Here is a 13020-nt window from a genome sequence, read left to right on the forward strand (position 1 = left end):
TATCCTGTGTTTCTGCATAAGCTCTGTCTGCTTGTTTGACTTTTGGCATCCCCGTCACGCATCAAAGCTTAGGAGGAAGCAGTCACTTCTCTTTATTCAGGACTTAGCTCTCTTTAGAAGGAGGTCACGGGCATCTACTTAAGGACATGATGATCAGTAAGGAGACCCATGAAGTCAGTTTAAGGCTCAGGCAGCCCTGTGAGTGGCTGGAGGGGCGGCCTCCTCGGTGTTTTGCATGGTGACACTGGGGTGGCTATGCTCATGTCACCTCCCGACAACATCTGTCTGTATCATCCCTTCCTTTCCTTGGACCCTAGCTGACAGCACCATGTCTTCCACTTACTCTCCCATGTTGCCTTCAGCTTAGTGGAGAAGTCCAGTTATCTGATGACTTGTCCCTGCCCTCTGGAACATGAGGCCCAGAAAGTCAGAATCCTTGGACAGGCAGGGGACTGGGTAGACAGTGCCTGACTTGAACTCAGAGGGTCTATTGGAAAGCCCAGGTCTTGTTCATTCAGCAGATGTTGATCATAAATGCTGATTCTACTTCCTCAGTGTCAGAATGTCTGGGTGCTGGGGATGTCCCAAGCAACTGAAAAATCCCTCCTGGAGCTTATGTTCTAGTGAGGAAGACAAATTCAAAAAAAAAAAAAAACCAACCAGAAATAGTATAGTATGTTAAATACTGGTAAGTGCAAAGGAGAAAATAAAAAAGAGAAAGGAGATCAGGAGTTTCATGGGGAGGAACTTCCCATCTGTAAATAAAGTGGCCCTGAAGGGCCTCCCTTTGCAGGCGGCAACTGAGCAAAGAAGAGAAGGAGATGGGGGAGTAAGCCATGAGTGTGTCAGGGGAAGAGCATTCCAGGCAGTTGGAACTGCCTGTGCAAAGGCCCTGGGGTGAGCACACATGGCAGTTGACAAGCATCAAGAAGCCTGGGTTCTCCTGGTGGAAAGTTACAGGGTGTTCTGTAACAGCATGTCCACTGTTAGAAAAGTTGAGAGTGAGGGATTCTACTTGCAAATTCCCTCAAAATTCTTCCTGCTCCAACCTTTGGCCTTCTCTGTGGTCATCCTGAAAGTAAATTCCGTGTTATGGTACTGTGTGAAATGTCTGTTGCCCTGAGCACAGGGTGACCTGCCTGTTTAATATGCGTTGTGGCGGCCTCGCACTTCCAGATTTGTAGTGTTTCCACATTCATTCACTCGCGAAAGCCGTGGTGTGAGCAGTGCAGAAATGAATGTCTTCATGTCTGTCTTTCAGATGAGAACACAGACTCACATGGTCAAATGCCTGTCCAAGGCCCAGGGTTAGCAAGTAGCAGAGCTGGGGCTCGAACCCATGTTCTCTGACCCTCCAGCCAGTGGCATTTCCCCTAACCCATCTATACTCTCCTCTAAAGTGGCATCTCCAGATTGGGTGTGTATTAGTCTGCTAGGGCTGCCATAACATCAAGTACCAGACTGAATGGCTTAAACAATAGACATTTATTTTCTCACAGTTCTGGAGGTTAGAAGTCCAAGATCAAGGTGGCAGGGTTGATTTTTTGTTGTTGTTGTTGTTGTTGCAGTTTTTCGGTTTTTGAGACTGAGTCTCGCTCTGTCGCCCAGGCTGGAGTGCAGTGGCACAATCTCGGCTCACTGCAAGCTCCACCTCCTGGGTTCACGCCATTCTCCTGCCTCAGCCTCCCGAATAGCTGGGACTACAGGTGCCCGCCACTATGCCTAGCTGCTTTTTTGTATTTTTAGTAGAGACAGGGTTTCACCGTGTTAGCCATGATGGTCTCGATCTCCTGGCCTCGTGATCTGCCCGCCTCGGCCTCCCAAAGTGCTGGGATTACAGGTGTGAGCCACCGCGCCCGGCCTGCAGGGTTGATTTCTTCCGAGGCTTGTCTCTGGCTTGTAGACGCTGCCTTCTCCCTGCGTGTTCACACAGTCTTCCCTCTGTGCGTGTCTGTGTCATAATCTCTTCTCCTTATAAGGACACCAGTCATATTGGATTAGGGCCACCTTAGTGACCTCATTTTAACTTTAATTAGTTCTTTAAGGGCCCTGTCTCCAAATATAGTCACATTTCGAGGTACTGGGGGTTAGGATTTCAATAGAGAAAATTTGGGGAAACACAGTTCAGCCGCTAACAGGGCCCTTTCTGTGCTGTAACCTGGGGCAAGCCTCCCCCACAGCAGGTACCACAGCCCCAGATGACTCTTTGCTTTAGAAAATCAAGTGACCTCAGTCTCTCTCTCACCCTCTGTTTTCTTGCTGCAGCTGATTGGGGCCCTGGTCCTGTCTGTGGGCATCTATGCAGAGGTTGAGCGGCAGAAATATAAAACCCTTGAAAGTGCCTTCCTGGCTCCAGCCATCATCCTCATCCTCCTGGGTGTCGTCATGTTCATGGTCTCCTTCATTGGTGTGCTGGCGTCCCTCCGTGACAACCTGTACCTTCTCCAAGCAGTGAGTGGACCACATCACCCCTCAGCCGGGACTCCCCAGGAGAGCTGGGGCGCCTGCCCCTGTGCCCTTGGGCAGCTCAGTTTCTTTTGTCGCTGCCTCAAACCACCTCCTTTAGAGAGCTCCTTAGATCAGCCCATCTGACCACACTGGCCCAAGAATGCCCAGGCCACCTCCCCTCCTGCATGTAAAAGCTGATTTGAATACTGTTCTTACTTAAACTCTGTGTTCATCTGGATGCTCAGTTGCGAGTAGGAAAACCACACTCAAATGAGAGCAAGCAAAGACAAAAAAAAGGAGGTGGTAGTGAGTCATTAGCTCATGCAACCAGCAAACCCACACTGGGTCCAGGGGTTTAGATGGCGCCACTGGGCAGGGTTGGGCAATCTCCCCAGCCCCTGCCAGCCGGGGCTGCTCCCTTTGCAGTGGTCACTGCCGGCGTCAGGCCAACAAAGTCCTTATGGTTCTAGATCTCAGGAAATCTTTCCTACCAGCTCTGGCCAAAGTCCCAGGACTCTGGTGGGCCTGGCTTGGGCCATGTGCCCATTCTGGGATGGGGCATGGGGAGTCAATCCTACCTGTATCCCATTATTGTGGGGTGAGGGATGACTCCCTAAAGCTGGGGGTAGTGAGTAGGCAGATCCATTCACTCTGCACTTGTGTGTCTCTTGACCTCATTGTCTCCCCTCATATGGGAAGCCCCTACGATCCACTGTAAACCGGGTTTGGGTGCTACTTGAGGCTGGAATTTGCTGAAATCAGTTTGGGTAATGCCTGCTCTCTAGTAAAGGGCAGAGGTGGGGGTGCATATCCTCTAAGCTTCAGCCATCCCCCTCACCCACTCTGGGGGATCTGGGAAGTCACATCTGAGGGCTCTCTGTGGGGAGCTGGACATACTGCCCCAGCCTGCCCATTAAGCCAGGCCTAGCCCCTCTGGCTCAGTGGCAACGAGGCCCAGCTCTCCTTATGGTGGTGGGGGAAGGGCGTGCTCTTCCACATAGACCTCCAAGACAAATGGAGGTAACCATTTGGCTGGGACAGCTGAGTCACTCTTCCTGCCCTCCGGCTCCTGGGGCTGGAGGTTTTCCTGGGGCCTGCCTGTCCATGTCCACGTTCTCACAGGAGGAAGGGGCAGAGGCCTAGGAGCTGGTAGGCGCTCCCCGAGGGATGCTTCTCTTTGTGCTTGCTCTTGGAGCAGATGGTGCATCCCCTGTACCCCACACACGCCCACTGCTCCTCTCCAGGTGAGTCTCTGAATTCTCTTTTCCAGTTCATGTACATCCTTGGGATCTGCCTCATCATGGAGCTCATTGGTGGCGTGGTGGCCTTGACCTTCCGGAACCAGGTGGGCCTGTGGATTTGTGTATCGGCCATGTGTGTACGGAGCACCCACTGTGGGTGCCTTGGGCTGTTAACTGGGGGTATGGCAGTGAGCAGGGCAGATAACCCCCATGGAGCTTTCATTCTGCTGCAAGAGAATGACAGGCACTGAACAAGTAAAGCAGCAACTAAGAAAATGAACCAGGCTGACATGAGAGCACCTGGGGAGGAGATGGGAGGCCCGTGCTGAAATGGTAAAAGGAGCCAGCTGAGTGAGGTCCCAGCAGAAGGAAGCTGAGCAGAAATGAGCTTAGCATGTGAGCAAAACAGCGTGGAGGCCACGTGGCTGAGGGTGGGTGGGGTGGAGAGGGGCGGAAGGTGAAGTCGAAAGGGCTGGCCAGGCAGGTCACAGAGGTCCTTGTAGGCCATGAGTTAGGAGCTTGGAGTTTTTTCTAGAGGTGACAGGAGGCTTTGGAGAGTCTTATGTGGGAGGCGATGTGACCCAGTTTATATTGTACCATGGCTGCTGAGTTGGGGAATGGACAGTGAAGAGTTGAGGGTGTACACAGGGGCCCAACTGGGAGGCTGTGGGGGTCATCCTGGGAATGGGGTAAGATTGCTTGTACCGAGGTGGAGGCAGTGGGCCTGGGCCAAAAAGGCGATTTGTTGTATGTTTTGGAGGCAGTACCATCAGAGGCTGTTATGCCGGCTAGAGGAGTGAGGAGAGGGGCAGGTTGACAGGGTGATGCCTGGCATCCTGGCCCTGGCAGGGTTTGCAGAATCCGGGCCCCTTAGAGCCAGAAAGGTTCTCGTGGCTCCCGGCTCCAGCTCCTTCAAGCAGGATGTATGCACCTCATACTAGCTGTGCCACCTTGGGCGAGTTACTTGGCCTTTTGGATTATTAGGGGACACCTAGCTCACAGATCTGATGAGAGAATGCCTGTGAAGGACTGGGCATGGTTCTGGCACATAGTGGTCAAGGCCCCACAAGAAGCTGGTGGTGGAGCAGGGCTGACTCCAACCCAGGGCTCCATCTTTCCTCCCATAATCTTCTTCCTTGTCCTCATCCTGCATTGCTGCCATAGGTGGGGCTTGAGAAGCAGGACATGTTTGCAGAAGCCCCATTCTCTGTGTCCACTGCCTGGCCTGCACCCCTCCCTACCCCAGACAGCTTGGTCCTGGTGCATCTGGACAGTTGCTGCTGGGACATGCGTCAGAGCTGTGAGCCAAGTTATCTTTTTTTAAAAAAATAATGTTTGTTTATTTTTTTGAGACAGGGTCTCACTCTGCCACCCAAGCTGGAGCAGTGGTGCAGTCATAGCTCACTGCAGCCTCAAACCCCTGGGCTCAAGTGATCCTCCGGCTTTAGCCTCCCAAGTAGCTGGGACTACAGTCATGCACCCCTGTGCCCAGCCAAATTATCTTTCTTGTCAGCAGTTGCTCTTAAGGCAGCAGGTGCTGTCCCACACCCTGGGTTGTGCAGACCTCTCAGATGGCCCAGGGTCTGGCCCTGTGAAAATGTTCATGGGAGTGCCTGTGATTCCAGCCCAGGTGGGAGCAGGGACCACACCAGTTCTGCTGGGGCCTCCTGCAGTGGGACCTAACCACAGGCAAGTCTACACACCTGGAATCCAGGGATCTTCCTGTTTTATGAGCCCCAGGAAAGGGGCTTTATTCCATTTGCCCATGAGGCTGCTTCTCCCTTTTCCTCTTTTCTACCTGCCCCTCCCTTTGCCTCTTTTCTACTTATCAGAGCCTCTCGTCTGAGCTGGCAGATCCAGCATGCTGGTTCACTTTCCAGCAGCCTTGAGGGGAGAGATCTTTATTCCATTTGCCCATGGGGCTGCCTTTCTCTGCAGCCACCAGAGCTCCTGGCCAGCCTGCGGCTTTCCAGGGGCTATGGGTTAGTGCTTTCCTGGCTGGAGCCCAGGTCCAGTTTGTGGCCAACTAAACAGACTCCTGGATATAAGGAGGAATCTCCACCAGCCTGTGACCCCGGGCATGGTTTCTGCTGCTAGGCATGGCTTGACAGTCAGACCGAAGTGGCTTCTCCACTCATACAGGGGCAAGTGGCCATCCTATCAATGGAGTCATGGAGGCACACAGGAGTTAAGAATTCCCCTGAGAGCACACAGCAAGGCAGAGGTGCCTCAGGAATGCTTCCCAGTCCTGACTTGCTACCTGCCCCTCCCTGTCCCTCTTTTCTATTTGTCAGAGCCTCTCTTCTGAGCTGGCAGATCCAGGATGCTGGTTTACTTTTCAGCAGCTGTGAGGGGAGAGATCTTTATTCCATTTGCCCATGGGGCTGCCTCTCTGTGCAGCCAGCAGAGCTCCCGGCCGCCCTGTGGCTTTCCAGGGTTAGCACTTTCCTGGCTGGAGCCCAGGTCCAGTTTGTGGTCAGCAGCATCCACGGCCTTCATAAACTATCCTCCAATGATGGGCAGCAGTTCTGGTTTTTAGTGCACTGCTGCAGAGGCCATCTGATTTGTCATTTTCCAGTGCCCTGTAGGTCAACAGAACATCACCTCCTCCTTTCAAGTGATGGAGCTGGGCTGAGATGAAGGCTTTGGCTGGCGGAACATCCAGGGGCCCTTCAGTGCTCACAGCTTGGGTTTCCGTGGGCCTGAGGTCAGGCCTGACAATTTCCCATCATCCCCAGACCCTGCAGATGCTGTAGTCCGTGAAGGGTGCTCCTTCCCCTTGGGTGGTGTCCCCTCATGGGGAGGGCCTTGGTATGCAGCCCAGGAAGGGTCCTCACTGACGCCTCTCCGCTGTTTGGAGGCTCAAGCCATGATTCGTCATCTTGAAAACTTAAAAAATGAGATGCAAAATTATAAATGCAGTAAGATCGCTACAATGAAAAAAATAGGTCTAGAAAAAGACTTAAAGGAATGGAAATATCAGCATATGAACTCATATTTCCTCTGAGGGATGAGACTAGGGTGATTTTTCTCCTCCCCTTTATATTTTTCCTTAGCTCTCAAATTTTTTTTTTTACAATCAAGGGGAAAATATCACAAAAAGAAAAATAATATCCCTTCCAACTCTAATGTGATATGATTTTGTAAAACAGGAGTCAGGCCAGTGGCGGGGATGGGGGAGGAGCGGCCTGGCTGTTGATGATGGTAGGAAGGGCAGTGTATGATGGAGAAAAAGGTGAGGAGCAATCAAGGTCAGCTTCCAGGAGGAGGTGATTTCCCAATTCCATTTTTCCCTGATCAAGAGGATTTCTCTGAGCCACAATGTAACAAGTTCAGTCTCCAGTGCCATGGGCCCTGTTAACTCTGAGTATCTACTTATGACAAATCAGAACAAGTCATTAGGTATTGGGGGAACCCACCCCCAATATTTCACCATAGGTTCTTTCTATTTTCCATAAGTGTCAGCCAGCTGAGAAATAAAGAGAAAGAGTACAAAGAGAGGAATTTTACAGCTGGGCCGCCGGGGGTGACGTCACATTATCAGTAGGACCATGATGGCCACCTGAGCCTTAAAGCCAGCAAGTTTTATTAAGGATTTCAAAAGGGGAGGGGGTGCAAGAACAGGGAGTAGGTCACAAAGATCACATGCTTCAAAGGGCAAAAAGGAAAACAAAGATCACATGCTTCTAAGGGCAAAATCAGAAACTCCTCATAAGGGTCCAGCAAAGATCACAAGGCAAAGGGCAAAAGCAAAGATCACAAGGCAAAGGGCAAAAGCAGAATTACTGATAAGGGTCTATGTTCAGTGGTGCACGTATTGTCTTGATAAACATCTTAAACAACAGAAAACAGGGTTCGAGAGCAGAGAACCAGTCTGAACTCAAATTTACCAGGGTGGAGTTTCCCAATCCTGAGGGTACTGCAGGAGACCAGGGTGTATTTCAGTCCTTATCTCAACTGCATAAGACAGACACTCCCAGAGCGGCCATTTATAGACCTCCCCCTAGGAATGCAGTTCTTTTCCCAGAGTATTAATATCAATATTCCTTGCTAGGAAAAGAATTTGGCGATATCTTCCCTACTTGCACGTCCGTTTATAGGCTGTCTGCAAGAAGAAAAATATGGCTCTTTTTGCCCAACCCCGCAGGCAGTCAGACCTTATGGTTGTCTTCCCTTGTTCCCTGAAAATCGCTGTTATTCTGTTCTTTTTCAAGGTGCACTGATTTCATATTGTTCAAACACACGTTTTAAAATCAACTTGTACAGTTAACACAATTATCATAGTGGCGGTAAGGTGACATACATCCCCAGCTTACGAAGATAACAGGATTAAGAGATTAAAGTAAGACAGGTGTAAGAAATTATGAAGTATTATTTGGGAACTGGTAAATGTCCATGAAATCTTCACAACTTATGTTCCTCTGCTGTGGCTGCAGCTGGTCCCTCCGTTTGGGGTCCCTCACTTCCCGCAACAATTAGGCTAAGGATTACATGTTAGGTTCTCAGCGAGGTGCACAGACCACGGCCACAGCCAGGCATTCAAAGCTAAACAGATTCCTGGATATAAGGAGGAAACTCCCCCCAGCTCTGACCCCAGGCAAGATTTCTGCTGCTAGGCATGGCCTGACAGTCAGACTGGAGCCGCTTCTCCACTCACAGAGGGGCAAGTGGCCATGCACTGGGGAGCTGGGCACAGAGCAGCCCTTAGGAGCAGGAGAAGTACGACACCCCTGACCCCAGCCAGGGGCTGGAGGAGGACCTGAGTGACTTCCCCAGTTGTGTGGGTCTCAACCCTCTTGACACCTGCTTTTGTCCCAGCTTGTTCTGGGGCTTCTTGTAAGGGTGTCAGGTGTCAGAGGTGGGCAGCTCCTCATGCTCCCAGCCAGGTGCAGCTGAGCTTGGACACCTGGAGGGTCTGGGCAGTAGCGGGTGTGTCTATACCCCCATCCCAGGCCTCCTCTCTCTACCACCAGGGTAGGATCAGTGGGCATTGTGGTCCTACCTGACACTGTGGTCAGGGAACAGTGGGGAGCACCAGCCTGCCTATTTTATCATGGCACTGGCACAAGCTGGCTCTGGGCACAACCTTGAGGTCAGAGGCAGGAGAAAGTAGGCAGCACCATGGCTCTCTCGGCCAACACCTGAATATATACAGTTTTCCCTTGGTGTCTGCGGGGGATTGGTTCCAGAACATGCCCCCCACCAAAGGATACCCAAATCCACACATGCTCAAGTCCTTTATATAAAATGGTGTAGTACTTGAATATAACCTACACACATCCTCCTGTAAATCACTCCTAGATTACTTGCAAATACCTAATACAGGGCCAGGTGTGGTGGCTCATGCCTGTAATCCCAGCACTTTGGGAGGCCAAGGCAGGTGGATCATTTGAGGTCAGGAGTTTGAGACCAGCCTGGCCAACATAGTGAAATCCTGTCTCTAGTAAAAATACAAAAAGTAGCTAGGCGTGGTGGTGGGCACCTGTAATCCCAGCTACTAGGGAGGCTGAGGCAGGAGAATTGCTTCAACCCAGGAGGCAGAGGCTGCAGTGAGCCATGATCGTGCTACTGCACTCCATCCAGCCTGGGTGACAGAGCGAGATTGTGTCTCAAACAAAACAAAACAAAATAAAAAACCCAGATACCTAATACATTGTAAATGCTGTGTAGATAGTTGTTTATGCTGTATTGTTCTTTAGTTTGTATCATTTTTTACTGTTGTGTTATTTTTTATTGTTCCTTTTCCCAAATATTTTCCATCCACTGTTGTTGGAATCTGCGGGTACCGAACCCGTGGATGTGGAGGGCCGGCTGTGTATCCTTCCCACCTACAGCAGAGCTGTCGGCCTTCCAGAAGTAGAGAGTGCTTCTCGCTGGTTTGGCCAGACTCCCCCACGGGTGTGCCCCACTGTGGACAGCTGTCAGGGAGTGAGGCTGGAGCCCCCAGTCCCAAGGACACTGAAACATAACCCTCTCCCACCATGGAGATGAACCTGTGACCCCGGCCAGGTCTGAGGAAGGGTCTGGCAGATGCTCACTCCACACGCCCCTTCCCACCTTCTCCTGGTCCCCTGGGTTCTCTTCCATTCCTGATTGTCACATTGGGCTTCTACTGGGACTGGAGCAGAGGCTAGGGTCCGGGGGCAATGAGGGTAAGTCCCCGTTCTAGAGGGACTGGGAAAGGCTGAGATGATGGCTTGGCTCCAGGCGCAAATGAAGGAGGAAAATCCTGGGCCAAGCACCTCTCCTCCAAGTTTTTGTTTTGTTTTTGAGACAGTCTTGCTCTGTCACCCAGGCCGGAGTGCAGTGGTGCAATCACAGCTCATTGCAGCCTCAGCTCCTAGGCTCAAGCGACCCTCCCACCTTAGCCTCCTGAGTAGTTGGGACTACAGGTGCATGCCACCATACCTGGATAATTGTGTGTGTGTGTGTTTGTGTGTATGTTTGTGTGTAGATGAGGTCAAGCCATGTTGCCCAGGTTGGTCTCGAACTCCTGGACTCAAGTAATCCTCCTGCCTTGGCATCCCAAAGCACTGGGATTATAGGCAGGGACCACCATGACCAGCTCCTCCTCCAAGTTTGAGAGCTAGGCCTGCACTAGGCCAGCAGCAGGGCCTTCCCAGCCTCAGGTCTCAGGCTTACATGGAAGTGGTGTTAGCCAGAGGCAGCCTGAGGGAGCCCTGGGCCACTCCTTTCCCAGAGAGGTTCTTGGTCCTGTGCAGGCAGCCGGCCTGGTAGGAAGCTTTAGCGGCCGCCCCTTCCACTCCTTTTCCTACCCCTCTGTCCTCTGTGTTGGAGGAGCTGCTGCCACATGCCTCACCCCCTTCAGTTCCTCATTCATTTAAAAACCCTGAGAGAGGGGTGATGTGGAGGCTTCAGATAAAAACTAGATTTAAAAGGCAAAGCTAGAAAGGATAGTTCTTCATAGCTTTCTCTGGTGCTTTAAACAACATGCTTTCAAACCTTGTGGCTTTTGATGTTTGCTTACTCTTTGCTTAATTTAGCCTGGTTTTCTAGTCCTCACTGGAGCTGCCCCTGCTGGCATGGCCTGGTTTGGAGGGGAATGGGGTGGGGGCAGTGGCACTGGGTATGTTGGGCATCTGGGAATGGCAGAGGAAGCTAGAATTCTCTTTTCCCTGTCCTCTGAGTGGCTCCCCTGGTCTCTCGGAACATTACCAGTGCTGTCAACGTCGGCATAGCACTTTACAGTTAAACTGCACAGCCAGCTTGCCTCACGGGATCTTCTCACACACACCCACCCCCGACCATCGCCCCTCACAGCACAGGAACCATCTCAGTGTCCTCGTCTCCCCGGTACACATACACACGTGCACACACATACAAGTGGTGCACACTTGCAAGAACCAGCATGCCTCAAAGAGCTCCCTGATGGGGGTTGGGGGCAGCTGCTGTCCATGAAGCCCAGGGACATCTGTTGCTCCTGCAGGGCCCCCCTTCCCCCAACAACAGGGCTCAGCTTACCAGATGGAAGGCCGAATTTTTCCAGGCCCCTCTCGAATCCCGAGCCTTGGAAAGTGCCCAGGAGGCGGGATGGTTTGGGGAGGCAGGCTGGGGCTGCTCACCAGAGAGGCAGAGCCTTTCCCCACAGCCACAGAGCAGCCTCTACTCTGCCACTTCCCCTCCTTCCTGCCCTGGGCTTCCCACCTTCATCCCACCCTGTTGGCAGCCCTGGGAGAGTCCAAACAGCACAGTGGCCAGTGGGGGTGCTGTAAGTGGGCCAGTGGGCCCGGGTAGGTGCAGAGGGACATGGTGGGCCAGGACTGTGTCTGTGGTGCCTTGAGAGTAGGGGGAAGCCACCCGGGAGGAACCTCCCCACGTGTGGCCTTAGGCAAGGCCCTGACCCTGGCGGCACCCCATGAGTACATAGCTCAGCCAATCATGTCGTTCAGTGCTGTAAGCTCATTCCCCTGCCCCACCCTGGGTGGCAGACTGGCCCCACCCTGGGTGGCAGACTGGCCCCACCCTGGTATCCTGTTTTTTAGGCACCCCCAACCACACCCCAGCCAGCTGGCCTGTCCCTTCATCACCCAGAGGAGCAGGCACCCAAGGATGGAAAAGCTTCGTGACCTGGGGGCCTCTGGGAGGTGGGCCTGGGGCCAAGAGAGTCCTTGTTCTGCCCAGGCTGCTCGGGTGGAAGGCAATGCTCCCACCCAACTTCTGCCCCGGGGGCCAGTGCCAGGTCCGCGAAGGGCCATGGGCTGGTGAGTTGACAGCTGCTCACAGGAGCCTGCATCTCCTCTCTTCTCTTGGGGCTGACTCCAGTCTTCTGCAATCCCAGGCCTGCTTCAGAGCTGCTGTTTATCATCAGCAGAGGACTTTCCTTCTGGCCACGAAGGCCAGTTTCCCCAAGCCCATCTCCTTTTTTTTTTTTTTTTTTTTTGAGACAGAGTCTTGCTCTGTCGCCCAGTCTGGAGTACAGTGGTGCCATCTCGGCTCACTGCAACCTCTGCCTCCCACATTCAAGCGATTCTCCTGCCTCAGCCTCCCGAGTAGCTGGGACTACAGGCGCACGCTGCCACGCCTGGCTAATTTTTTGTATTTTTAGTAGAGACGGGGTTTCACCGAGTTAGCCAGGATGGTCTCGATCTCCTGACCTTGTGATCCGCCTGCCTCGGCCTCCCAAAGTGCTGGGATTACAGGCGTGAGCCACTGCGCCAGGCCGCCCCACTAATTTTTGTATTTTCAGTGGAGGCAGGGTTTCATCATATTGGTCAGGCTGGTCTCGAACTCCTGACCTCAGGTGATCTGCCCACCTCGGCCTCCCAAAGTGCTGGGATTACAGGCATGAGCCACCGCGCCAGGCCTCCATCTCCTTCTTTACCTTGGCTTTGAGCAGAGTGAGGCTCGGGGAGGAGGTGGGTGCTGCAGTCTTTGTTCCTCTTTTCCTGATCCTGGAGATAATTTTGGGAGATGGCCCCAAACCTGAACCTTGGTTTCTTAGCACCTTAAAGTGTGTCAGGCTGGGAGTTTGACACCCTGGTCCCAGCGTCTCTCTGCCAGTGGTGTGCTGGGCGACCTCGGAGTAGCTACATCTCTCTCTGGGCTGCAGGGTGTTGTGAGAGTGGGGTTGGCCAGGACTCGTGCCTCAGAGGCTGCCTCCATTGCAGTCAGTTTTTTGAACAAGAGTTGGGGCCTCGGTTTCCCACGGGATTTGTTTTCCACCAATGACATGTGGGTGTGAAGTAGTACCATAGAGTATTTGTCTCCTTTAAAAACAGACAAAAATCTTGAATAATAACACCAGGACCTGCAATGTGCCTGGTGTCCTGCTAAACACCTTCACAGCTTTTGTTTATTTAAATCTCACAAC

The 13020-nt window shown here is 52.5% G+C and overlaps 1 protein-coding gene across 6 annotated transcripts in view; it reads left to right on the forward strand.

Moving 5' to 3' along the window:
- TSPAN15 (tetraspanin 15) overlaps nt 1-13020 on the forward strand; it is a 62086-nt gene that overhangs the window by 30610 nt on the left and 18456 nt on the right. For 5 of the 6 annotated variants that reach the window (XR_010113249.1, XM_055092930.2, XM_063607713.1 and 2 more), the window contains exons 2-3: nt 2266-2451; nt 3719-3793. The exons of the other annotated variant lie outside the window; for it this stretch is intronic. Coding sequence is in view for 4 of the 5 variants with exons in the window: in XM_055092930.2 (XP_054948905.1) it covers nt 2266-2451; nt 3719-3793 (261 nt within the window). In the remaining variant the exon portion in view is untranslated. The remainder of the gene's footprint in view (nt 1-2265; nt 2452-3718; nt 3794-13020) is intronic. 6 annotated transcript variants of the gene reach the window in all.

Source organism: Pan paniscus, chromosome 8 (genome assembly GCF_029289425.2).
Source record: "Pan paniscus chromosome 8, NHGRI_mPanPan1-v2.0_pri, whole genome shotgun sequence".
NCBI classification, from domain to species: domain Eukaryota; kingdom Metazoa; phylum Chordata; class Mammalia; order Primates; family Hominidae; genus Pan; species Pan paniscus.